The sequence below is a fragment of the Lepisma saccharinum genome, unplaced genomic scaffold, assembly GCF_977018435.1.
Source record: "Lepisma saccharinum unplaced genomic scaffold, izLepSacc3.1 HAP1_SCAFFOLD_379, whole genome shotgun sequence".
NCBI lineage: Eukaryota > Metazoa > Arthropoda > Insecta > Zygentoma > Lepismatidae > Lepisma > Lepisma saccharinum.
In genome coordinates, this window is record NW_028143088.1 from 85,116 (window position 1) to 112,023 (window position 26,908).

At 38.3% G+C, this 26,908-nt stretch overlaps 1 protein-coding gene across 1 annotated transcript in view; it reads right to left on the bottom strand.

Annotated features, from left to right (window-relative positions):
- The window catches only part of LOC145982736 (pickpocket protein 19-like), a 56,703-nt gene extending 34,031 nt beyond the window's left edge, over positions 1-22,672 (bottom strand). Inside the window, exons 1-6 of the mRNA XM_083116099.1 lie at positions 22,470-22,672; positions 21,608-21,811; positions 19,826-20,045; positions 6,389-6,534; positions 4,214-4,337; positions 2,088-2,361 (exon numbers count right to left, since the gene is read on the bottom strand). Coding sequence (XP_082972225.1) covers positions 2,088-2,361; positions 4,214-4,337; positions 6,389-6,534; positions 19,826-20,045; positions 21,608-21,811; positions 22,470-22,672 — 1,171 coding nt within the window. The remainder of the gene's footprint in view (positions 1-2,087; positions 2,362-4,213; positions 4,338-6,388; positions 6,535-19,825; positions 20,046-21,607; positions 21,812-22,469) is intronic.
- Between the last annotated feature and the right edge of the window lie 4,236 nt (positions 22,673-26,908).

Sequence of the window (26,908 nt, forward strand, 5' to 3'; positions counted from 1 at the left end):
ACATCGACCGCATTGTAGCAGAAGGGTACCGAAACCTAGGGTTTATAATGAGAATGGGAAACGACTTTAAGAAGTTAGAAACATTCCAAAAGCTATACAATACCTACGTAAGGTCGAAATTGGAATACGCGTCTATCGTCTGGTCCCCACAAAACCTAAATGAAACCAGCAGAATAGAGAATGTACAAAACAAGTTCCTTCGATTCCTAGGACTGAAAAGAGACGGCGTTTACCCCAAATATACTCCTTATCATACCCTAAAAAATACTTCAATGTACAATCCCTAGGCGATAGAAGAAACATACATCAGTTACTATTCTTACATAAATTTTTAAACAACTCATTAGACTCCTCTCAGCTGCTCTCAGAAATCCCTTTTTATGTACCATATAATAAGGTAAGACCACGGAAAGAGCTGTTTCAAGTACCGAGAGCTCAAACAAAGTCAGCCAATGCGGCACCCATTCGGAGAATGTGTAGGTTATATAACGAAATTGCAAAGACATATGATAAGATAGACATCTTCCAAAGTTTTCGAAGGTTCAAAAAGGAAACTGAAACTTACTTCCAACATCAGACTTAACATTGCTTAGTAGTTCAGCCTCTTTATGTACAGGCGAAGGAGTCTATCCATTTTTTTTCTTTTTTCTTTTTGTGTTATTTACAAATTACTAATTACTATCATTACATCTATATATCATCGTTTATAAATGTAAGGTGAAGCTCATATGTTTTTCCTTGGTTATTTTCTTGGTTATCATGTGTAAGTTCTAACCCCAACTGTCGGGTTAATCTTTATACTTCTTTTTCATATCTAATCTTATATTACTGTAACATATATTATCATAGTATTGTATCTTATGAATTATTCTGATTGCATATTTTGTGTACCAAAAAGTGTTATAATACAAGACACTGTAAGTGGGCATTTGCCTGTAGTGTCATGTCTTTAAATAAATAAATAAATAAATGAATTATTTTTGGTTTCAAACAAAACAACAAAACAGACAAGAGCAGGTTTTTAATATGAATCAATCATCCTTTTCTTAAAGGGAGGTAATCCGAAATACACAACGAATTCTCACGTTGTTTAACATGCTAAGATTCTTTTCAACGACTTGGACAAAATTGTCGTGTTTCCTTCAATCGTATATTTTGGTATTTCTTATTTAATAAAGGAAACAAGTCAATTTGAAATGTAGTGAACGTTCGGCTATAGTGAATCTAAATTGCTAGTACCATCCCAAATACATCACAAATGTTGCTAACAGTGAACTCTCAACTTCTGTTTTAGTGAACGTAAGAAGTGAAATGTCTATGAAAAATTAACATTATTAGCATCATAAGAACCATAGACTATTAACTAGAGATTCGTCTAGAAAAAATGTTCATTAAGACAGGATGCCTTAAGCATCCACGGATAACAGACTTGTACAGTAAAAACAAGGTACAGTAAATAATGAGTGTACTAAGAACTAGTTTATGTTTGATGCTGTACTTTTTTGATATTTTGTTCCATTATTAGAATTGAATTAAATTGTTGTTTTAAGTCCATTTTATGAATTGATTGATTAAATTGTTGGTTTAAATCCACTTTATGCACAGAAAGGCTAATCGGGACCGGACCTACAGTTTAAAGTGGGATCCGAACCACTATGTGCCTCCAACGGGGTATCGAACCCCTTGATTACAAGGCGACAACGCTACCACCGCGCCATCGGGAGGCCCAAGTCCATTTTATGCACAGGTAGACTAATCGGGACTGGACCTATAGTTGAAAGTAGATTCCTAACCACTGTGCAATCTGTCTCCACCGGGTACCGACCCCTTTACATATTAGATTATGTCACTACTATCCTCCATTCGTGTTAAGAAAATGCATTTCGGTTTTAGTGAATTTTGAATATAGTGAATCCCATACGGTTTAATAAGTGAAGTAGGCCGTAATTCTAGAGTAAGAAAGGTGAATAACGTGTTTTGAGATCTCAGGCTTTTCCAGTCGCAAAAATCTTGCATAGTTGCACAATTTGAATTGCCTGAATTCATGTAAAACGTATACAAACATTAACACGAAACCTATATCTCACCTACAACAGGATAGAAATACGAAGCACAGGAGCAAGACCTCTCGCCCGCCCTCATCCGACACTCCATCAGGCAGTTCTCTCTGCTGTATTCTGCTCCCAGATAATGCCCCTGCTCATCCGGGAACAGGCACTTCCTCTGCGACATGCTCAGTCGCTTCACGGCCTTCCCGCTGTAAGTATCCGTGGCGTCCACCTTCATGTACACCTTGAAACCTGCGCGGAAGTAGTACCCGGACATTATGTTTGGATACTCATGCGGGTGGTGGATGGTCACCTGGAATAGGAAGGACTTCTGACATCAAATTCTGTAATCAAAAATATAATGAAAATGATACACAGTGCCTTCATTTGGTTTTTTTGCCGCTAGTACGTGGACACTTAGCGACTGGAAGCACGCTACTTGCCGGCAAAATTGGATGTGCGTAACCCCTCAACTCAAGCGCATATATTTATTTTAATTAAAATATTTCGCAATTACAAGCATGGGCGTATATATAGTTCACGCAAGGGGGTAGTTCAACTTTTGATATGGTTGCTATATTTCATAAGTAAAAATCCAGAACACTGCTGACCGGAAGCTTGTTGGGGAGCGGAGGGAGGATGTGCTGGACCCTTCAAAGTTGTGTGTATGTACATATCCATTATCACATTCCTTACACTTCTTTAAAAAATCCACTCCTTTTCGGTGTCATAATGAACTAAGCTGCTCTCTCACAATGTTGAAACTTTATTTGCAAACTTTTGAGCAGATAGGCACCCAAGCACTGACTGTTTACAATAAGCAGCTTACTATGCAAAGGAAGAGATTTGCAACTGAAATTCAGTGCTGCTAGCAGAAGGCGGCGCTATCGTGAAGTCAAATATCTTTTCAGCATCTTCTTGTAACTCGATAACTCTGGTATTATCGAGAGGGAGCTGTTCAATGTACAGTTAGATTGTTTAGTAAAATGAGCATTTTAATATTACGCATTTAAATATAAATAAAGCTTAGAAAAGTATAGTCTTCATCATTTCTTCTTACACATCCGATTCCAGAACATTTGTGCATCCCGAGGAAACAACAAATGATATCATTTCGGGATTGTCCCGGAAAATCAGGCTATATGATCAGGCTATCAAAATCCAATCTATCAACCAGGCCATCCAACATTTAGACACACTGTTACAATGAATGAGGATAGCCATTTCACATTTTTGGAATAAGTTGTTACAATTTTGCAATGTGTTGACTGTGTTCAGACAAACGTGAGATCAATTCTACTACAAAATGGTTAAAAAATGGACGATTATGGTTTAGTTTATAATATTCTTTTGTGCTCTCAGCTGGTGTATTGTTCCCTCAAATTTGACGCCTGGGTGTTCTAGGTCTCTTCATTTCTTCATCATAGTCTCTAAGTAGTGTCTCTGCTTTGGAATAAATTTCATTAAAGTTATCAAAACTCTCTCTTAGATTTTTTTTTAAATGTCTTGACATGTTCACAATATTGAACAGTCCACTTTTGAAGTGCCCAAAATAATGTTGCACTGTATAAAGCAATTTGGTTAGATCAAGTGGAGATATTTCAAACTCCCCACAGGCTACACGTCAAAGAAACTGAAGAGCTTGCTGAAATGTTTCTCTTGTACTGGTACGTTGTAAAGCCTCTAAAGTTTCTACATTTCCACAAGTCACAGTATTTAGTATTGATACTTTTCAGTCCATCTTGTGCCAAACAACTTGAGAACGGTACGGTGTTTCCCTGGTTTTCTTGCACTGCGTTCTTGAAAACCAAATTCCTTTAAAAAGTATCAAGGGGAAAAAATATAACTGATTTAACAGTCCCAACGCAGTTTCTTATCGCAGAAATGTTGTCCTTGTACTGCCACACATTTTTCATGGTTTACTTAGAAATCGCCTTCTCATGCTTTTGCACGAGCTTGTTTTTCACATAAGAATTCTTTGTTCAAAAGTGTACTTATGTTGCTGTCTGTCTCAAAGCTACCTAAGATACAGTACTCTTAAAGAATGTTGTGTCCGCTTCAATACAGCAATGTGAAAGGAAATGGTGGATCTACTTCTGGCCACTAATAATAGTTCTACTAATTTCACTGCCAAAACATAATGATCACTTTATCGACCATCTTACCCTGATGTCTTTCTTATGAACAAGCGACGTAGGGCGAACCTCCACGATCAACGCTGACCAGACACCAGCAGCGCTGATCCTCAATGGTTGGAAGTCACCGGGGGCGTTGGTTGGGCTGCTATGCCTGAAATATAAGGCCAGAGCTAGTACGTGCGTCATGACTGAATACCGTAACCATTATACAAGGTTATTCAAAGTTATGTCGATAACTCTAAATGGTAATTGTAATACAATAACAATAATCAAATTAAGTCCATACTTTTTGCAGCATCTCCTGATCGGCTTCTGTTAAGAGTTCACCTAAGTGATCTAATGTAGCAGATGGAGGGCTTGGAATAACACTGAGTCTTTCAAAACACACCAAAGGAAGAAATACTTGGCATAAGGTCGGGAGACCTTTCAGAATGGCCATAGTTAAAAGCAGCTTTAATTAATTAGGTTTCCGCTATATTGCAGAGTTGTTTTTCAATAACCTTGTACTTTTCTAAATTTTAGTGACAATGGTTCTTCATTAGCATATGGTTTTAATTGAAGTTTATCAATTGTCTACAGCCTGTACTTTCAATATTCTAACACTACGTTTCGAGTATTCTAACATTATGTTTACATAATTCTTTTCCACAAAATCCTAAATATATTATTATATATTAGGTTCTGGCATGAACCCATAAAAATAATTTTATTAGAATTAGCATCCAAATTTGGGTAGACGATTCCCATGGTCAAATACAAGATGGTGCCAATTTCTGTACCAATTTCTTCACGTAAATGGTGCCTGTCCCTCATCTTCACAGCGCGCACTTTGGATTTCAGGTAGCCCCCATACAGCAAAGCCAGTGGATTTAACTCAGGTGATCGCAGAAATCAAAGCAAATCACAGATCCCCCCCGCCACCTTGATGTGGTACTTTTGGATATATCCCTGTAGTTTCTATCGCTTTAATCCGATATCGTCTTAGTTTGCACCTTTGCGACCATCGTGTAACTGGTAATAAGAAATGTCAGATTGAAGGCCACCAAACCAGATTACATTCAAGTTTCACCACCAGGAAGAAAATGTCATCTACGACACAGATGGTTGGTTTAATGGAAGTATTTCAAAGGCAGCCGCTTGTGCATCGTTTACCCATTGCATCGCTTATCTTTCACTATGCTATAACATTCATCAATCTTTCCACAATGTTGACCTGCAGCAAGATAGGGATAAGCTGTAATCTGTGACCGAGACGGAGTTTGCATATATGCACTAATTGTATTAATACTGAAGTGTCTATTGTAGGATTTGCTTACAGTATACTTTCACTAAGGTACTAATATTTTTTACTCTTTCAGCTAGAATTTTTGAATTTTCATAATCGAATCTCGTATAGTGTTAATACTACACTGTAAATATTTCCCCCATGTAACTGATTGATATAATTGAAGCTACACTATATCTCTGGAATCTGTGAAACAAGGCCGCGCATAAAGGTAGAAAAGGGAATAAAGCGAATGGGCGGAGCAAAGCACTGCGCGTTGCTGCAAACGGCTGGTAGCTGAAGCCGCGTTTTCGCCGCTTTCCCTCTCACGCTTTCATTGGTCTAGCCCTCTCGAGTTCTACTTGTGCGAAGGACTTGTTTTCTTTTCCTAGCTGCAGAGATCCATGGAACAGAGTTATCTCATCAGAATTGATGATTGATTGATGTAATTTAATTAACGTGACATTTATGCCTCTTTTGGCAAATGGCGATGAGTTAGATGAAGGCACAATCACAAACATATCGACAACACAACAAGAGTACAACGGAAGATGGTTTATACTGACATCAGACGCCAGAACCTCGTTAGTCTGCAAAATACAGTCCAGGGTGTGCTACGTAGAGAGGATGGCATTTGGGTGTCTTCAGAAGGGGTCACCCCTTTACACCCCAGCCTGACCAGAAGAATAAAGAAAGGCATGTGGAAAATACTATTGATGACTACTAAATAAGAATGGGGAATGGAGCTTTTTAATGGACGGAGAGTGACGATCATTTGTGAAGTATTCAAATCATGAGTATTCCAGCATTCTCGTTACTGTTTTTTTCTCTTGCGTTGTCATCAACAGCATCTTTCCATCAATCTTTTATGCATTATTTTGATTTAGAGTCGCTGAGTAGTGGAATTTATAATAAAACAAGATAAAGTGGATGTTTACCTGTGCACCATCTCCTGGGCTATTCTCGAATTGAAAGCATAACAGAAGCCTTGCTCCGTTCGCTGGAGGTAGAAAAAGTCGCAGCAGTTGAACGGCTTACCCATCCACTCGCACATGCTGAAGAACTCGAGGCACTGCGGCATCAGCTGCAAAAGTAGGGACGTTGGTTTAGGCAACATTAAACTCAATTGTAGGACAAACGGTATAGCTCTACCGGCTTCCCGCCAAAAGTGCAGACGACAAAAGTTGGTTGTGTAAGCGAAAACCAACCACATTCATTGGCGAACCGGCCGGCCACCGACGTTGCCAAGGTTCCACACAAGGTTCAAAAGGGTCACTGGAGTGTGCATAGTATGACCACAGATAAACCCTTGTACTGTGTGCATCAAAGCTTTGTTTGTAGTTGTGTTTATTGTGGTTTTAGTGTTTGTAGTGCTTCTGTAAGGATGCGAGGGAGATGGTGGTGTGCAAAATCAAATAGAAAAAAGCACAGTGTGAAGAATTCTTGCAATGTTGAAAGCGCTTCTGCGAAAAAGCAGACGGTACGAGTGTATCCGCAAGTGTGTCCACGTGACTCAGCACGGAGTGGCGAGAAGCCGGTACAGTTATACATTTTGCCCTGTTGCTTCTTCACTTTGTATAGCTGCAGTGGCGGCGATTGGGTTCCAAATTGGTGGGGTTTTGGGAAAAGGCAGTTCACTTTCCCTTGGTAGATAAGGTTTAGCATAGAGAGGGAGCCAAAGTAGCAAAATGTGGAGGGCAACTGCCCCACCCCCTCGCCTCCATTGTGTGTGTATGTTTCTTTTGGGTTTGAAGTAAGCAACATCATAAATCATAAAATAAACATTTAACTTAGACTGAACTAATTTCCGCCTCTTATCCTTATTCTTTCTTTCTCTTTGTCTTGCATGCCCTTCACGCCTCTCTCTCTCTCTCTCTCTCTCTCTCTCTCTCTCTCTCTCTCTCTCTCTCGAAAATTAATCAACAATAGTAAACAATCCCTATTCTCTATCCACTATATTAGTCAATGTAAACAAATTCACGAGATTATCGAGGAACCCTATTGGTTAATTCCCATGACAGCTGTTGCGCATAGGAATGATGTGCGTATGATAAACTCGACTACTAAAGTAAAGTTGTGTGCCCTAATTTTATGAATTATACACATACGGTCAAAAAACATATGGAAGAGCTAAGAAGAAACTAATTGGCAAGAAAGTACTTCTCACAAATCACGTGGTTTTGTTTACATTGATTTCCTAGCGATTTCAGTGGACGATGCTACTTTTAGCTGAAGCTAAGCTGTCTTTCATATTTACACAGCTGCGGAGACGGTCGAGAAAGAGACATATTGATCAAGAGAATTGGATGATGTCTGCGCTATTCATGTTCTAGCACTGAATATTTCTAACATACTTGCAAGTACAACCCCAACAAGGACTTTATTCACCTTTCATACCTACATAATACCCTTAAAGAAACGACAAAGTAGGAAACTATATGGAGAGATATTGGATTCTCCGTATGAAATTAAAGTCACGGTAGCAGGGGCGGACACAAGACCCAGTTTCGGGAATTCGGCGGAAAGTGTGGGGGATCGAGATCGGAGAGATCTTTTAATTCTTATCACCCGTTTCATTTTCACGGTTAATAACAAAATTCAATTAACATAAAGAATTGACATGTAATATCTTACAAGACCTTGACAAAACATAGCCTATCTTCACCTTGTCCAACCACGTGAATACGATGGCCTCTTCTAACAGCGTCCTGAATTCTGACTCTATCGACTACACTCTGTCGTGGGGAATCTCTGGAGCAAGTGAACGGTAACAAGTCCTCTGCTAGGGTGGCTACTCTAGGACCATGATAAAATTCAAGAATAATTCCCAGTTTTCAAGGCGAGCTTTCCAAAAATTCAAGCAGATGTTTTCTCTATTTCAACCTTACGTATTACCGTCTCTCAACATCCACACACAAATATCTTAATAATATAAAGGGTCTATGTGATTCCAACATCCAAAAATTAAACGATATACGTAATATAATTAAAATATTTAATTTAAGGTGCCGAGTTTCCACGAATTTTTGTCTGGGGGTGGGGGGCAAGTACCAAGATAAACATACAATTGTCAATTATTATTGATTTGCTTTATTTTACTTCGGTTCTTGTGACACTTTTGGCTAATTTTCGATTGATTGGATTGGTGTTTTATAGTGTTGCTCACGGGACGGGACATGTCCCGTCTCGTCTCGTGTCTCGTCTCGTTTTCGAGACGAGACACAAGACGGGACAAGCCTTTTGAAATTCGAGACGGGACGAGACGGAATGCCTTTCTCGTCTCGTTTTCGAGACGAGACACGAGACGGGACGGGACGGCTCTTGAAAAGTCTCGTATCGTCTCGAATGTCTCGAAAAAATAAAAGCAAAATATTTAATCAGTTGCAAATACTTGTTTGCTTGGAATAAAGTATTTCAATTAGAAACGTTGATAAGCGTGTATTAAGTCAAAAGAAGACTATTCTAGAGGGAGTAATGAATGAATACCTAAACTTATTTTCAATACTCTTTCAAAACACAGCATTACTCCCCATTTTTGTTTTTCAATTTATTCCAGATTAATAACTTTATGTTACAATAGTACTCCAGATACTAATACAATTCTGAATAACGTCAAGTAAAAGGGCAGGTAGAGAAGGTGGAAGGAGGGGCCAAAAGATCGTGGAGTGGCTGCGTCCGAGGTTTATCTTGTAAAAATAGTCTCAGCTCTATAGGTTGGAAAGATAAACGGACCGACGGATAGGGTTTATTATTATGATTTAATTTTTACATCAAAGGATGTACAGAAGTGAATGTTATTAGGAAATAGGAAAAACATTGTGGGAAACATGGCAGTACAAATTGATAAGCAGTTGTTGGGAAAGTTATTAAGGAATCCAAGATATTAGCAAGACTGAGAAGGAGATAATTAGGGACAAATAATCTTGCATTATCCCACTCCGAGCAGATGAGAGCTAAGAAGGAGAAAATACGGGAAATATGGAAAGAAATAATTTGGTGATTTTAGTGTTTACAGGGAACCTTGACAAGATTTTACCACATGATTATTTGCACGGGTTGCGAAATTTTTAGAATGTTATGGAAATTTCGGAAATGTCTTTGTTGAGAAATGCATCCGTTTTGTACACATCTCGTAGGCAAAAACTGAGTACTTCAGTTCAGCGACTGGCAACATTGATAGCTATGTGAAACATTACAATTATACAGGGTGATTCAAAAGTCTCTGGACATTTTCATAAAAAGAAAAGATTTTTTTACGTCCGTTTGAAGATTATTTCCAATGCTTTTTTTTATTTATTTATTTCTTATTTAACGAGAATACTATTCCTTGGATTGTAATACCGAAATACTGAGCCTGATATAGAATAGATTTCAAATGAAGGAAGTGCACTAAGTTTTGTATAATCGTCGTAGAAGGTAACTTTGTTCTATGGGGACTCCCCGATGGTACAGTGGTAGCGTCGTCACCTTGTAATGAAGCGGTGCCGGGTTCGATACCCGGTGAAGGAACATAGTGATTTGAATCCTACTTTAAAGTGTGGGTCCAGTCCCGATTAGCCTTTCTGTGAATTAGATGAAGGAATGTTGTAGCTGTTCTTTTTATTCTGTGAATTTAGCCTTCAAGTTTATGAGCAAAATACATGTAGTATCTACTGTCTACATTTTCAATCGTTACTAAACAAATTTCACAAAGTAGTTTTATCAAACTTCAGAGAGAAGCTGACACCAATGTCAGGGTGGCGGGAGCCTGTTTACGGCCAGGGTGTATTCCGAGATGACGATTTTCACCTTTTCAAAGTGGTGTATTCTGCATGATATCACTTTCCTGCTTATAATACCAACTTGATTAACAAATATTAATTTGTGTAGTATATATATAGCTACGTGTATGTGACTTTCGTTCAAGATTCGAGCGCCGACCTGGGCATAGGTGATTTCTCATTCATTTCTGTCCTGTAATAGCCGAGATTAACCTAAGTTTTACCCAGTCTTAAGATCTGGGAAAAAGTGTTGAATATGGATGGTTTTAAAACATCACGAATATTTTCAGGACCACAAGACATCATCTGTAGTACGCGCAAATTATTCTAATCGTGGTCGTTAGTGACAACGCTAATTATTAAAAGACATTCAAAGTTGATTCAAGATTTGGTTGGTTGGTTGATTTGGTGTTTTAAGTCCACTTTATGCACAGAAAAGCCAATCGGGACTGGACTTATAGTTTAAAGTGCCTCCACTGGGTATCGAACCCAGGACCAAAGGTGATCGAAGAAAACCCGACACTACATGTCAGTTGTTGTGGATTCATCGCGGTTTCTTACTATTCAGGGACTTGAATTTCGAGATGATGAGTCTCAGGAAACCTTAACAAAGGGAATTTCTTCGATACTCTTGAAGTTAATGAGGGAATGATATTATTTGGAAATGTATTGAACGTGAACCTTAAAATGCAAATTACACTTAAAATTCGATTCAAAGCATATCGCGGGCAGATAAAAGAATGCTTATTAGGATTTGCCACTCTTCAATCATTGGATGCAGGTTCGCTCTTTCTCGTACATATCAAAATCGAAGAACTTCTTCCCACGAACACCATAGGTGGCTGTAATTGTGTAGCACAGACATACGTTGGAGTGGTAGAGTAAGAGTAAGTAATGCCAGGGTCAGAATATTTCTTGAATTATCAGATAACTGTAACCTTTGTCTGTAACATTTCCCTGAAAGGTGAAACACAAATTTTACCCAAAACTCTTCAGCGTTACGAAGATGGTTGTCCTTAAAATCTTTGAAAAGGCTTGCTCGAAACAGGATGCTGGATGCAAACTGCCTCATTTGGCTGTTCTTGCCATTGAGAAGAAATGTCAAGTCCTGGACGTACCAAAGGTGGGCAATGTGTTCTCCAAAGCACATAGAGCAGAATTCTCCTACAGGAGAAGTGCCTTACATTGTTTCTAATACTTAAGAAGATTCATTTCTTCCAACGTCACGTTTATTTTCCAAGAAAATTAAACTCTTCGAAGCATTTTTTCGTCATTTATATTATTATCTTATAACTAAAATATTTATATCAGTAGTTTCATCTCAAGAAAGACGATGAATTATAAAATTATGAATGTCTTCCAATACTGAAATAGGCCACTAGAGACAACGCAACTTATCAATAAATAAGAATTAATGTATTTATTAAAACGAATCATGTGGAGATAAACTCGTAATCAAGAAGTAAATTTAGGTAGTAAACGTCCACTCTAAATAAAAGACAAACACAAAACACCATACGTGAATATAATAATAATAATTATTATAATAATAATTATTACTATTATAAGTATTATTATATATGTATATATATGTGTAGTGTTTTCGGGCGTTTTAATGTGACTGCCCCATTACAATATTTTGTTGCCAGCCTTCCGCCTCCCCGCCCCCCCCCCCCAGTCACATTTCCCTGGCGCCGTCACTGGTTGGAAGTAAATTTATTAGGACGAGGAAAGTAACATTAGCTGTTGACAGTGTTGCACCAAAGGACGTGATGTGTGCTACTGTTTGTATAAATTATAGGAAATTTAAGCAAAAAATTATAATTGTTGAGACTTGAGAGTCGTTTCCGCCATTTCATCGTAGGAAGAGCTTTTCTGAGACAGAGTGGGATTATTTTACACATACATGAGAAAGGGTGATTGTTTAAAGATAGAGAAGTATTTTGCAAGTTTTTTAAAAGTTCAGATAAAACGAGAATTTAGCCTTACTGTCATGAAAAGAAATAACGTAGTACAGGGAAAGAATAACTCCTCACATTTCTCGCATCTGGTGGGATGCAACACACATGCACAAGATACTTTAAATTTGAATTTGATTTTAAAATTGTGGGAGCGTCAGCACTTAGGCTATTTTGCTCCCGTCACACTATACAGCCCCTTATCATTACAAAGAACAACTCTAACGTTGCATAATTAAAAATCTTAAAATGTTCTGACTTCAGTTAAAAGCTGAGGCTGTAAAGGGGCACTCAGCACACAAGGACAAAAGAACAGGGCAATACACACACAATTATACTGGCCATGGGGCCAGTCGCCAGAGCCTCGTTAGTCTCCAGTCCAGGGTGCACTAACGTGGAAGTGAGGTTGACATTTGGGTGTTCTACGTGGAAGGTCACCCCTTACATCCCACATGCACAAGAGTATTGCAGGAAGTCTATGAACGAGGATGAAAAGGGATATGTGAAATTTGACTTAGCTGCGGGTGAATTAGTGGATTCTAATATTCTTAAGGTTGATATTGTTTTCTTTTAAAGTCCACTTGATTCACAAATAGGCTAAATCGCGAACCGACCTACAGTTTAAAGTGCGATCCGATCCACTTCGTGCCTCCATTGGGTATCGAACGCGGGGACCCTTCATTACAAGACCTCGACGTTATTACTACGTGATCGGGGAGGCACCCAATTTACACAAATATGTTGATTCCAATAACACGTTATATGTATAATCTGATAATGATACACTTTTGGTGCATCTAAACATATTCTTTTCAATTATATAGCATGTCTAAAAGAATCATTGAAGTTGGGATTTTTATAACTTCAGGAGGCACGGCTTTGTAAATGTGCGACATAAAATATATGCAGGTTTGCCTTCCATACGTGGTGGTTTTGTCACGTTTCTTCGCTTCGTACAACATACACTTTAGCAGGAACGGCTTCTTGCATCCTAGCTAAACAAAAAATATATTTGTTTAGCATAATCGAAGATTACTTTTTCCTGCCGAACAAGGATTTTATTGCGATCACACGGCTTTGAATGACAGTATCAATGAAGATTTATGTACACTACTACTTATAATAATGAGCATAAAATATTAATCAGGAACTTTATTTTTCGTCAACTGGATGTAACATCCTTTTTTGTTATTCAGCAAATATTCAATTCATCACCTTTTTGACATTAAACTTCTTGCCAGGACAGCTGTTCTTATGCAAATTTTGGCGATCTTAACTACACGTAAGCTAGATATTAGCTAATATTCGTGCTGTTATATTACTATTCTTCTACAATCTTTGTAACATTTCATGCAATAACAATAATAGAATTGATTAATTTACATATTCAAGTGAATAGACCTATGAATTATATTAATGTATTAATTTAAATATTTGCTTAAATGTTGTCGTTAATGTTATTATTATCATTTTTTCTGAAACACTTGGCTCGGACACCCTCCGCCGACATATATTTCTAGATGCGTGTCTGCCGAAGGATAAATTAGATCAAGCGGTGGTGGTACCGAACTTAGAGGCTAAAGGGAAAACAAAGAAGTATGTGCGTCATAAGCTGAGCATAAGAAACAGCAAAATATAACAAAGAAACACTTTTTGAAATGTATGTCATAGAAGATGTTTAACAATATTAAGAACAATAAATGCTTTCTATTTGTAATATACTAAGTATTGACATTTTAAATAGTATTTTGTGTTCGTACTACACATTTAAAAACTTTTTTGTTGCTCCCGAGCGCCAAGCTTAGAATTTAAAGAAGAAATGTACATTTTCATAGTGCACGGAAGTTCGACATTCAGAAAGAAAGAAGGTCTAGTGGAAAACATTTCAAAACTTCCAAAAGGTATAGCAGTAATGAAAAGAACACTCTTGTATGAAAGCCAGAAAAACCACAAGGATTTCATAAGATACCTAGCAATCAGTAACCAACAAACTGCATTTTTAATATTAATGTCCTCATTATTAACGAACCTTATTTATTCTCACCACGCAATGGGTAAAATATTTGGAGCTTTATCCCACTTTCCGGAAAAATATTTCGTGTTTCTGCTACTTTTGACTTTTGTTGGCATGATATCCCGGATCATTTTTACGAGACGAGACGAGACAAAACGAGACGGGACGAGACGAGACGAGACAGAACCCTTCGAGACGGGACACGAGACGGGACAAACGAATATTTTCGAGACGAGACACGAGACGAGACAGCATTTTCACGAGACGGGACGGGACAGACCAAAGTCTCGTCTCGTCTCGTCTCGTGGGCAACACTAGTGTTTTAAGTCCACTTTTTGCACAGTAAAGCTAATCGGGACTGGACCTGCAGTTTAAAGTGGGATCCGAACCACTTACAAGGCGAGGACGCTACCACTGCGCCATCGGGGAGGCCTTGGTTAATTTACCGAAGATAGGGGTGAGGATGAGTGATATGATGAAATTGATGAATGGGCACTCACAAACAACCATGCCCAAGCCGGGATTCGAACCCGGGACCAACATTGTTGTTGTTGTTGTTATTATTATTATTATTAGTTGTAGTAGTAGTAGTCCTCGTAAATTATGCAAAAAAGGGGGAGAAGTTGGTACTAAAGCATTTGTGTTCGAACAAACGATTTGAATTATTTTTTCAACACGTTCAATTTCACATTATATATTATATATATTATTTAAATACATTACACAACCAATTCATCCAACTCACAATAAACCAAAAGCAAAAATTACATAAATTGTCTCTCAAATGTGCACGCTCCCTTTCCTCAAAACAATTGTTCATGCATTTAAAACAAAATCAATTAAGACAAGTCTCATTTCTCTGTCTGGTAATTTACAATACAATGCATTACAGAAAACAACCGGATACATTGCGAGCGAAGCGAGCAAGAACATTTTTGGATACAATTTTCTGAAGGCTGAAATCAATATTGATTTAATAGGGCGCAAATAATTTCACGGGACGCCAATGCATTCTCTCTTTTACAACTTTTGTGTCTCCCCGATGGTGTAGTGCTAACATCGTCGCCTTGTGATCAAGGGGTCCCGGGTTCGATACCCGGTGGAGGCACAGTGGTTCGGATCCCACTTTAACTTTAGGCCTAGTCCCGATTAGCCTTTCTGCACATAAAGTGGACTTAAAACCACAACTCAGTGAATCAATTTTACAACTTTTTTTCATTTAGAGCGTTTGGTACCCAGGGTCAACTCCCTTGATAAGACTAAGAAAAGCAGGAATTGCGAGCGAAGGGAACAAGAAAATTTTACGAAAGTATTTTTATTTGCATAAAATGTGAAGTTGTGGGCGGTAATTGTCCCCTGCAGGTCCACTTGGCCGTCAGTGTTTGCCCACTAGCCCCTTAGAACTCATTTCCGTTCAAGGTTGGAGGGGCAATGCCCCCTGTTCCCCTGTGGTTGCGCCATTGTTTACAATTTTACATAATCAGACTCGAAAGACATCTACAAACACAAGTCACAGATGTCACGAGATATACTAATCTACAAAAAATTGTTAATTGTCAAACTCAAATTTACCAAATCAACCTCAAAATATCTTGCATGAGAGAATTGTTTTATTTTTCACACAGCTTTCGTTGCCTTCCTGGATAATATGAAAGCTCAGCTTTGAAAAACTTGCCTCAGGGCATTTATAAATACATGAATAATTTGAATAGTATTTGGATTAATAAATGTTGTAATTTTTCACGTCTACGGAGAAAAATTCAAGTAGAATTCACTTATATTTCCCGGAATTCAAGGAATTCCCGGTGAGTAGCCACCCTCGAGAGGGTTCGACCAATAACCGCGTGAAAGGGGAAGTGAGTGCATGGAGGGGGAACGCGGCTGCAGTCACCAGCTGTTTGCAGCAGCGCTCTCTGCTTCACTCCGCACACTCACTTTATCCCCTTCTCTATCGTTATGCGCGGCCTCGATCCATAGATTCCCGAGACAGAGTGTTGACGCTTGCACCAATCGGCACCGACCTTGTCGAGCAATGAATGAAAATTGGTGATTTTGCGAAGTCTTTTCTTAGATTAATGACGACCTCGCAGGGGAGGGTCCTACACAGCAGCGGTATAATTAAGCCAGTCTTCAAGACAATTCCCCAGAAATCAAAACTGATCTGTACCATAAAGAACACTAACAATGGCATCAATAGAGTAATACAGTCAATGAAATACAGCTCAAGCAGCAAATAATCGATTTCTTTGTTTGGGGCTTAATTGGAAACATGCAGAAATCTACGAGGCAAGTATTTTGTTTGTTGACCCGATGTTCATAATTAATTGATCAATCAATGAACGAGCTGTGTCAGAAATCCTGTACCAATATTGTTGTATTTGTCTTAAATCAACATAATAATTGACTTAGACTCGAATACAAGGAATTAGGTGGCTGGCAAGACTCGTGGTATTGCCACGTCTTTGTCAGGTCCTGCTCACAACTTCCTATGTTAGAAGATCGGCTAAAATCAAAATTTAGTACATACGTCCTCGTTTCGTAGTGGATACGTCATATGTATCTTTATTTGAAAGCAGTGTCTTTTCCCTTGGACGCATTGACTAAAGCTAAAGTCATGAAACTAGTACAGTCAAGGTCACGTCACTCATCTGCAGTATTGCAAATAAGCAAGAATTTCAACTTTCAATAATAATTCCGAAAAAAAAATGTTAGAAAATAGTAGCCTACTTAACGTAAAGAACATTACGAGGTGTTTTGTAAACTGAAATACTTTCTTGGCCATTCAGAAAAAAATAAAAAAACATGTTTCCACGAAATTCACAAGGATTTTTTTACTTCAAACTGTAAAAAATAATGGAAACAGCGACACAAAAGTGTTGGAAAAAATAGTGAAACATTCTTAAGGTTTATAGATACCTACAGTATATATTTCATGCACAAAATGTGTAAGGATTTGAAGTAAGGAAGTAAAATGTTCCAAGATTCGCAAATATTTTCTGGTTATGTAATGTAAAATATCATCACTGGCTAACTCACGTTCTATTTGATCACGTAAAAACTTTCAGCGAGAAAGTTTGTAATAAAACATTGACATTAATTTCAAAAACACATACAGCGTCTTTAGAGTGACATGTCAGCTATATTTTATGTTTCATTTGAACGAATTTTGCTGCGCATCGATCTTGCACTCGCGCTGGCTGTGATGTGTGCCCGACTACATTTACTTACTGGGGGAACAAAATATTTCCCGGAAGTCCACATTTTTTTACTTCGTCCACAGGAAGAATCATCACTATATCTTTCTATAACAGTGGCGGCACCAGGATTAATCATCTAGGGGTGCTGGGTTTGATTTGATTTGATTTATTTTACTTCGCTTCTTGTGCCACTTTTGGATAATTTGCGAAGATGGGGATGAGTGATGATATGATGAAACTGATGAATAGACATCACAAACGTCCATGCCCAAGCCAGGATTCTAACCCGGGACCCCTGGAGGGGTGCTGGGGGAATGTGGAATCAAATTAAGGGGGTACGATGTTGAACATGAAGAAATCATGAAACAAACATATACCAAGTTAATACCAATCAATTTTTAGTTGGTTTCTATGTAAATATGCCAATGAAAGTGAAAACTACTATAGCAATTGGCTTAATCTTTTTGTATTTGTGTTATTTAGCACCGCTTTTCTGCCGCTTTTGACGATGAGGGTGAATGATTGGATGATATTGATGAATCGACACTCCCAAAGAACACGGTGTTTCATTTTTGCAAGATTTTATCACAGCCAACAATTGAAACGAGCAAGGCTTGTTCAAGGAAGGCCAATGGCATACTATATTATGTATTACATTCCAAGAAAGTGATTATGAAATGTAAACCGAGAACGACAAACAAGAGATGCAACAATTTTTAACAACAATGCTGACAAAAGAGCCGCTGATCTTTGTAGAAACCGCCACCATTACATCAAAGTCTCTGCCGAAAACTTGTAAACGTTATCAATAATTATCTATTTTTTAAAGGCCGTTCGACAGGCACGTACACCACCATTACTTCCACCTGCTAATGTACCACACGTAGGACGCTGTTTATCAATGTCATTCATAATGAATACAAAACCAAATAACCCTTTACACAATACAGCAGTAAAGACGAAATCAACCGCAAAACGTACAAAGCTCGAAGTGTCGACTGAACAGCTTAGAAGAAGTGTAGCAACCCTGGAGGGCCAAGGGTGTGGAGGAGGCAAGGGAAAGCTCCGACCTTGTCTGGACTATTTTCGTGGAGAGAGCAATAGGCAACGCTGCATGGTGAACGTTGCAACTTCGTCCACGTTAACGAACAATTCTTGATAGTCGATCGCTGTGCTTTGTCCATATGTGGCACCATCGCATTTCTACTCAACCTCTGAACTCCATGGCCGTTGCGGTAGAGTGGGAGAGAGTATATAAAAATCAAAATATTCCTACGTGGGGCAACATTTTAGGGACATCTTGTTGAAACTTTTGAGGTGTTAGGTAGTTTCGGAAGAGTGTGGAAAATCACTACCAACAGTAACATCAAGAACGATAGTTTTTAGTTATTTTAGCGGTTTTCAAAACGGATGATTCGTATTAAATATGTATTACGAGAAATTCGTATTATGATATTAAGTTGTTGATAATGTTTGACTACACTTAATATATTTTAAAGTTATGTATCTTCAAAACTTAATGGACAATGCCATGGACCCTACGAAAAAATATCCAAGGGGAAGGGGGTCAAAATCGTAAAGTTATGTCTTTCAATTTGACATCATCTTTACGTGTCACTAGAAGAAAGAACCGGCCTCCGTTGCAGATTGTATGGGGAGTGCGCTACGACGACAGGGGTTCCGGATTTGAACCCCGGTCTGGACATTGATGTTCTTTGTGAGTGTCCTTCATACATTTTCATCATATCATCACTCATCTTCATCGATGCGATTAGCCAAAAGTGGCAGAAAAGAGACGCTAAAAGTAGAGAGAGAGGAAGAGGAAGATAGAGAGAGAAAGAAAGAAACGTGAGACAGAGAGAATACAGGAGAAAACTGAACAGAAAGCAAGAGGAGAAACATAGAATAAAATATCGAGAGATGAAGTAAGCATGAACAAAGGGATACGAAAAAATTGATTACATTGAATTGATTTATTTTACTTCACTTTCTACCATTTTTGGTTACCGGTAATCGCGAAGATGAGGATGAATGGTGATATGATGAGAAGGATGAAGGGACAATGACAAACACATATGGACGAAACGCAAGTCCTTCATGGAATTATGCTGCTGCTCCAGGCCAGACGCAAGAGCCTCGTCTGCAAAATGCAGACCAGGGTATAACTACGTGAAAGAGAGTTTTCGGAAGACACCTAAATGCCAACCTAAGAAAAGAAAATCGAAAACTAGAAAGAAGATAAATACAAGACAATATAAAGATATAAATGAAAGGGAGAATGGAATGAAGAGACAGGTAAATTCTCCTTATTCCAGTGAGGGAGGAGTGGCCCAAATTCCCCGCAGATTCCCACGGTCATTACTCTTGGGAACGTTAAGAGAAATATACAGAAATAGAGTCCAGAGCTGATGAACGAGACAAAGTAAAAATATAAATTGCCTCCTACCTGTATCATGAGCTGGGTGACATTCAAGTGGCCAAACCTCCGGATCATCTTCTGCTTAACGTTATCTTCGTCGACTGTCAAGTTGTCGAACTTTCTTCGAGCTTTCCGCATGACAACTTCGTCGGAAACTTTGGTGTAGTACTTGTGGGAGGGCTCCCCCAAGCTTTGCCCCAGGATGTACAAAAGTTGAGCCCCTTCCACGTCGTTCCTTTCCAATAGCCTGAGATGGAGAAGAATAAGACAGGTTTAACATTTCAGACAATAAATGTTGTCGGAAACAACAAGGTTAACAACTACTGTTGATATTTGATCGTGTGGCCGTATGAGGGACAAGTGATCGCCTGTTGTTCACTTGTTTCCAGAAGCACATGGCAAGGTCCTGAAAGAAACTAGAATTATAAGAATGGTATTAAGCTGACTTCGGACAATATGTATTTACTTACACCTTCTTGACCTCCCCTACGATGTAATGGTAACGTAGCCGTCTTACAATCAAGGGGTCCCTCGATTCCGGTGAAGGGATTTAAACTTTAGGTCCAGTTCCGGTTAGCTAATGTAATTTTCTGCTAATGCAGAAAATGTATTTACTGTTAAGAGTATAAGGCTAAATGGATTAGGCCGGATTTGACCTAACAGTTTACATTCTGTGACTTTGTGGTTATGGATTGTGAAGTAATGGTGTACATGTTGTAGAGTTGAAAGAAATTATTATTTTTATAAATTAAGTGTTTATTCAAGAACATGTTGTGTAATTTTACGTTTACAACAAACGTTAACTTAAAGCTTTGCCTCTCCCAGAGGATTATGTGAGATAAAGTAGTCATTTCGATTTATCAGTTGCATCAACTTCTTTAAAATGATCTTCAGAAATCAAGTTCATCATAAATGAATAGTTCAACAGAACCAAAGCCCTTCCATTAATATAGTAAACATTTTGCATTAATTGTATAATCAAATAATAATAAGCAGGGGCCCAGTGTTTGGCATAAATGGGATTTCAAAATTTTATTCGTGGGGTTTAATGGATATAGTTTCTTCAATGCCATTATAATGTGTTATTTTACATATAAACTACTATTAACAACAAATCGGAACATTATGAACTAAACATCAGCACAGCATGTGATCATTTAAAAAAACTGAAGTCTACTAGGAACACAAATAAATTTGGTTGTAAAAAGATCAATGCTATGAATAAGAGAATTAGAGTACATCAAGTTAATATTTACATTGTGGATATAATTGATTAATTAAGGCTTACATGTAACGTGGGAAAAAATTATATATATATATATATGTGTGTGGGGGGGGGCGGGGTGTGTGTGTGTGTGTATTTTTCCTTGGCACTAAAAGCTGAATTCCTTCCATTGTTTACCAGTGTACACTTATATCATGTACAGGAAGACTATAATAGGGGGACTGAACCTACAGTTTAAAGTGAATGTCGAACCGGGGCTCCTTGTTTACAAGATAAGGACGTTACTACTATTCCATTGGGGAGGTCTGCTAAATATAAACATATATAGAGAGAGAGAGGTGAGAGAGAGAGGGGGGGAAGAAAATCAGTGTCTATAAATTGATTGGTTTTATTTTACTTCGCATTTCTTCCACTTTTGGCTAATCGCGAAGATGAGGATGAGTGATGATACGATGACCGATGAAGGAGTCACTCACAAACACCTATGCTCAGGCCGGGATTCGAATCAGTGCCTATAAACTAGCATTATTTATGAAACTAAGCTTTCAATTGATTATAGGATAGAAATAATGTTTTGGACTTACTTGTCTACGAGTTTAAGCAGATTTGCCTCGACAACCCTGTAGTAATTGCAAATGGTTACCGCCGGAAAAGGAACGAGGTACACGGGGTACGCCGTCGTCTCCACCACGGTGCTGGTAGGGCTCGTGATGTACCGGTGCCAGAGAATGAGGATTATGCAGAGGGCGAGTATGACTGCTATGATGCACCAGGCAATCCAAAACAACCTAAAAATTAACGATATGTTATGAAATTATATTTCACCATGTCAAACCTGATTTCTTACGTGTTTCCAAATAATGACGTGAGTACCAGTAACAATCCACACTTCGGTAGCCTAATCATTGAACTATTGTACAAACAAACCTATCTTCGTTGTCATTTGTCTTTACAGAATCACTTATACCCGGTGGAGGGACAAAGTGGTTCGAATTCCACTTTAAACTGTAGGTCCAGTCCCGATTAGCCTTACTGTGGATAAAGTGGGCTTATAACACCACCAACTCAATCATATACGTATGTGACTTCTCACATGAAAATCTTATTTTTGGAATTTTGAAAACTATGGAGCAATTTATTACGTATTTGGATTAAATGATTAAATATTAGAAAATATAACCTAGTTCTTGAATATTGAATATTTTGAATCTAAATCATTTTTTTACTTTGGTTATTCAGTTCAAATGCCAACTAACTGAACTTTGTGTTATCGACTTCAAAAATAACGATATTTCAGCTTTTTTGTAAATAGTCACGACTATGCCAATTTTCAGGGGGTTCGAAGGACAGGTTCAACACCCCTCCCGACGCCCATGCTCTTGTTCCTAAGCAGCCCCAGTTCTTTCCCCGTCTAATCTCTTTCGTGAGTTGGTCCGTCGCTCTTACCTTTCAGTCCAATGCCTCTCCTCCTCGCAGATATACTTCAAGCCATGCAGGGACGAATGGCAGCAGTAGTCCTTGATTTCAATGACGCAGGAGCTGTCCGTGGCTGCCGTTGACCTGTTGGGCGTCTCGTGGAACACCCTCCTCTCGACCTCCACCAGGGGCTGCTCCATGACCTCCTGGTCCCTTGGAGACCCCTCGAGCATTGGCGTCGGTGGTTGACTGAGATGGGTTCGGCAATGACGCACTTCCGGTCAGTCAGAGAGAACGTGTTCAATTGCATTCCCGTTGACATTGAAATTGATTATTCCAGGTGAAGGTCAGGTACCTATTTATATTTGCACCACTTCGTTATAACGACCTGCTGAGTACACAAAAAGTTCACTCGATACCTGTCGCGAGGTGACGGAGAAGGTGGTGTCCATCTTGTCCCTGCTAGCAGAATAGACTCATTCCTAGACTTGTGACCTATTATACGCGGCTCGGGCGTTCTCTTCTCCTCCTACACACGGTGAAAGTAGAATAATGTCAATGAATTCCTACCCCAGACCGATAATATCTCTTTTTCTCGATCTCAGCTGGCGACGATTCGATGCACGTGTCAGATAAGAACAATAAAAATTCCGTTTTCATGGAGCGCTTTTGTTGACTAATTGCAAGTGCTCAGAGACTGATCATTACACTGTCTCTTCAAAACGACAATTAATTGGTTCCGTCCATGTTGACAGTATAGCATGGCTAAATGGGGATCGCAGAAAATTTTCTCAGGTGGGTCCATGAGTGAACCATGAGTCATAACAAAACACTATGTTTGAGAGAGAGAAATGAAGAAAAAAGAGAAGGAAGTGAGAGAAAGAGTATGGGAATAAAACAAATAAAACCGTGAGACGGATAGGGGGAAGAGAGAGAGAGAGGAAAAAACGAAACAGAGAAAAAGGCATAATGATAGGTAAAGGAACAACCAACGCGAGAGAAAGAGAAGGGAAGAATAATAAATTCTAACACTAAGGTGAAAAGTGAGAAAACAAAAATAAAAATATAATTATTTTTTTTCCTAATTCGGGTCGACACCCATGCATGGTTATCAACATCTCTACACTGAATGATTTAAGTAATGTTGCTAGTTTGTGTCATTAATCGCAACGACAGGGTTAAAAGACAATGTAAATGCGAATAACAAGCAACATCCCAGCATCAGTGTGGAATAGCACAATGGGATACAACTACACACTTAAAATGAAACTTTAGGTAAAATAAATAATTAAATAAAATTAATGCAGTTCAAGTTTTCTAATCTTCTATATATACAGGGTGTCATTTTAATGGCGCCCACGGACCACGGAAACGTATAGAAGACATCAAAACAAACAACATTTCTCAGTAACATTTTTCTCGTTGGTGCATCATTTCGGCGCCACAGTCGTTCAAAAAAGCCCGTTTGCCGCCTGAATGCTGGCAACCACACACAATATTTGATTGCATTTGTGACGTCATATCCAGTCCTGAAGCGATGCGTTCCAGGGTTGCCAGGAACACTCATATTCTGTGAAAAATGCCATAGCTACAATCAGCCACATTATGTACCGTAAAAGAAAACGAGAAAACACGTTCTTTAACCTAACAGGAAGTAAACAAATGACACGAAAACTGATAGAAAGAAAACAGAATTCAAGTGGAAGTGGTCATTACGATTTTTTCTCAGCTTACATGTCAAATATTTGCAAATCTAGTTACCAAGTTGGCATCTACAATTTAGTCTATCTACTTCGTCCGTCTGTGACACACTGAACAGATGACAAAATAGAAATAAAAGAACTCAAAATATATATATATATATATATAATGTATATTCAGGGCATTATGAGGCAAGTGACAAAAGTGGTTGAAAAAAACAGGGATATAAGTAGTAGTAATACAAGCTGTCCGACGACTGTGTTTATCTATGCACCGGATACACATGTAATGTAATAGTTTGCAACTGTGAACAGGGCAGTATATTCGCTACTGATTCATAATTAGATTGTTACTGTGGTTGTACGTGTTTTAGCCGTAATGTAACAACGTGAACCTCGGATACTTCCGTTATCAGCACAAAAGTACCACAAGGCATCTGGACACACACCTGTAGATATCAACTTTGCAACGAGATTTGCAAATATTTGACATGTAACTGGGCGTAAACAGCCACATGTAAACTGTAAGTCCAATAAAATGTATTGTTTTTTGATATTTGACATGTAGGCTGAGACAAAATCCCATATTGACACTTCATTTTGAATACGTTTTTACCATTTCTCATATCGTTGGTTCACTTCCCCCTTCCCCTGAGATGACCGCTGACCTTCTTGCTGGTAGGCTATGATGTTCGGTCTACTGGACGCGTTTCTCGCTTCGTTTTACACTTAATCATGTGGTTGGTAGTTTGTCAATTTTCACAAAATTTGTGTGTTCCTTGCAACCCTGTCGTGCGCTGTTTCGGCGCAGGAAATGACATCACAGATACGATCAAATGTTGGGTTGGGTTGCCAGCATCCAGGCGGCAAAACGGTTTTTTTTTTAAACAGCTGTAGCGGCGAAATGATGCACCAACGAGAAAAATGTTACTGAGAAAAGTTGTTTGTTTTGATGTCCTCTATACGAATCTGTGGTCCGTGGGCGCCATTAAAATGACACCTTGTATATACATACAAATATGCATACAATAACAACTGGAATGGCCAGCATTAGCATGCCGGTACTATTAAAAAAATCTTTTTGGAATTGTTTGGAGGGAAGTGTCGACCTGATTTCCTTCCTTGCTTCTGACGTCAGTGCTAGATGAGAGTTAACTGCTCAAAAACGCGACTTCGTGTGTAAGTGACAAATTTCGGCTGAACTCAGTTGGTATCTAATCATCCGACATAAACAAAACACATACTTAAAAATCATTGAGGTTTATTTACAAGAGTCGCTGCAACTGCTTTATATTTATATATAAAGAATGTAACGACCGCCATGTTAGGCATATTTCAGTCGTATATTGGCATTTATCTTATTCTATACTTTCAAGTTAATAACTTTGATTAAATTATTTATACTTAATTGTTTTCATAATTCATGTATATATTTACGTTTTATCTTATGTTATAATATTATTCGCGTATTTTTGCAACATTTATTGAGAATTTATAGGCTAATAATTATCCCAAATAATATATACATTTCTTCTTAATATCGATTTTTGTTCAACAATGTACAAGATTGAAGTAATTTGTCTTCGTTATAAACTAAATCTTTATTTAATCATTTTTATGTGCAAGGGCAAATATGAATTATTTGATAAAATCAGTTTAGTTATTTCTATATAGTTTAATATTGTAACATTATAGCAAAGTATTTCTCCCTCGTTTTCAATAAAATATCGTTTTCCTATTGGCTGTTTATGTTAGGAGTGGGGGAACCACGCTACGTGGTTTTGGCGATGTAAAAACTTCCACGTTGGCATTTTTAATTGTTGCCAATCTGAACTTTAGCTTACTATCGCTAATTAACATTGATGTGTTATATAAATTATCAGTTTTTCGTGTGTTATTTTATGTTATGAGTTTGTATTATTGTAAGATAGAACAATCTGTTATGCTGCGCCTCGCGCTTGAGGTACGTAGGCAATTGAGGTCTTGCTATTAACTGTGAAGGCGGTACGCGGACTCTCGTGTAAAATAAGTTGCTTAACACTGCCTACGAGCGTGCATGACCCAACAAATTATAATTTTAACTTGTGCGAATCAGTATGTACGCGCGCGATTCGTGATTAAAGATTTTGGACATTTTAATTATAAAGTATTTGAATTTTATTTACTGTCACGTGTCGCAATTAGGTGGTTTCCTTCCTGGAGAAAGGGTGGATCGTCTTAATCCCGATCCCTGGGTGAGAACTGATGCTCCCAACTGACCAGCCGGAGCAAGGAGCGGTGTGTTGCCAATTCGGATCTCCATACCCTGGAGTTACGAGTGGTGGCACGTTGCAAGAACGAAAGAAAATGGAAAGAAAAATAATTAAAATTCAAACTCGAAACTAATTGTCACCAAATGTCTACACAAAGAACTATGAAGTTTGTTGTTATTCATGCACTAAAGTTTAACGAATCCCTACAAATATGTTAACTTTTTCAACAAATACAGTTCCGATTAGCTTTCTATGTAAAATGACACCTAATTCAAACATTGTTTCATAAGTCTTCTTCTTCCTCTGATGCATTAAATGTCATCATATCTACCACGAAACGAAGCCGACCATAAAATGTAAGGAAATAATTTAGCTTTTCTTCGGTATCTAGGAAAAAGCCATTGTAAATGGATATTATCTGTTGTTTCGGTACATCTTGAACCTTACATAGCCTTTCGAAAAAGTCACCCTGCCTTTGTGTTAAACCTGCGATTTCTATCATGTTTATATTTGGTGC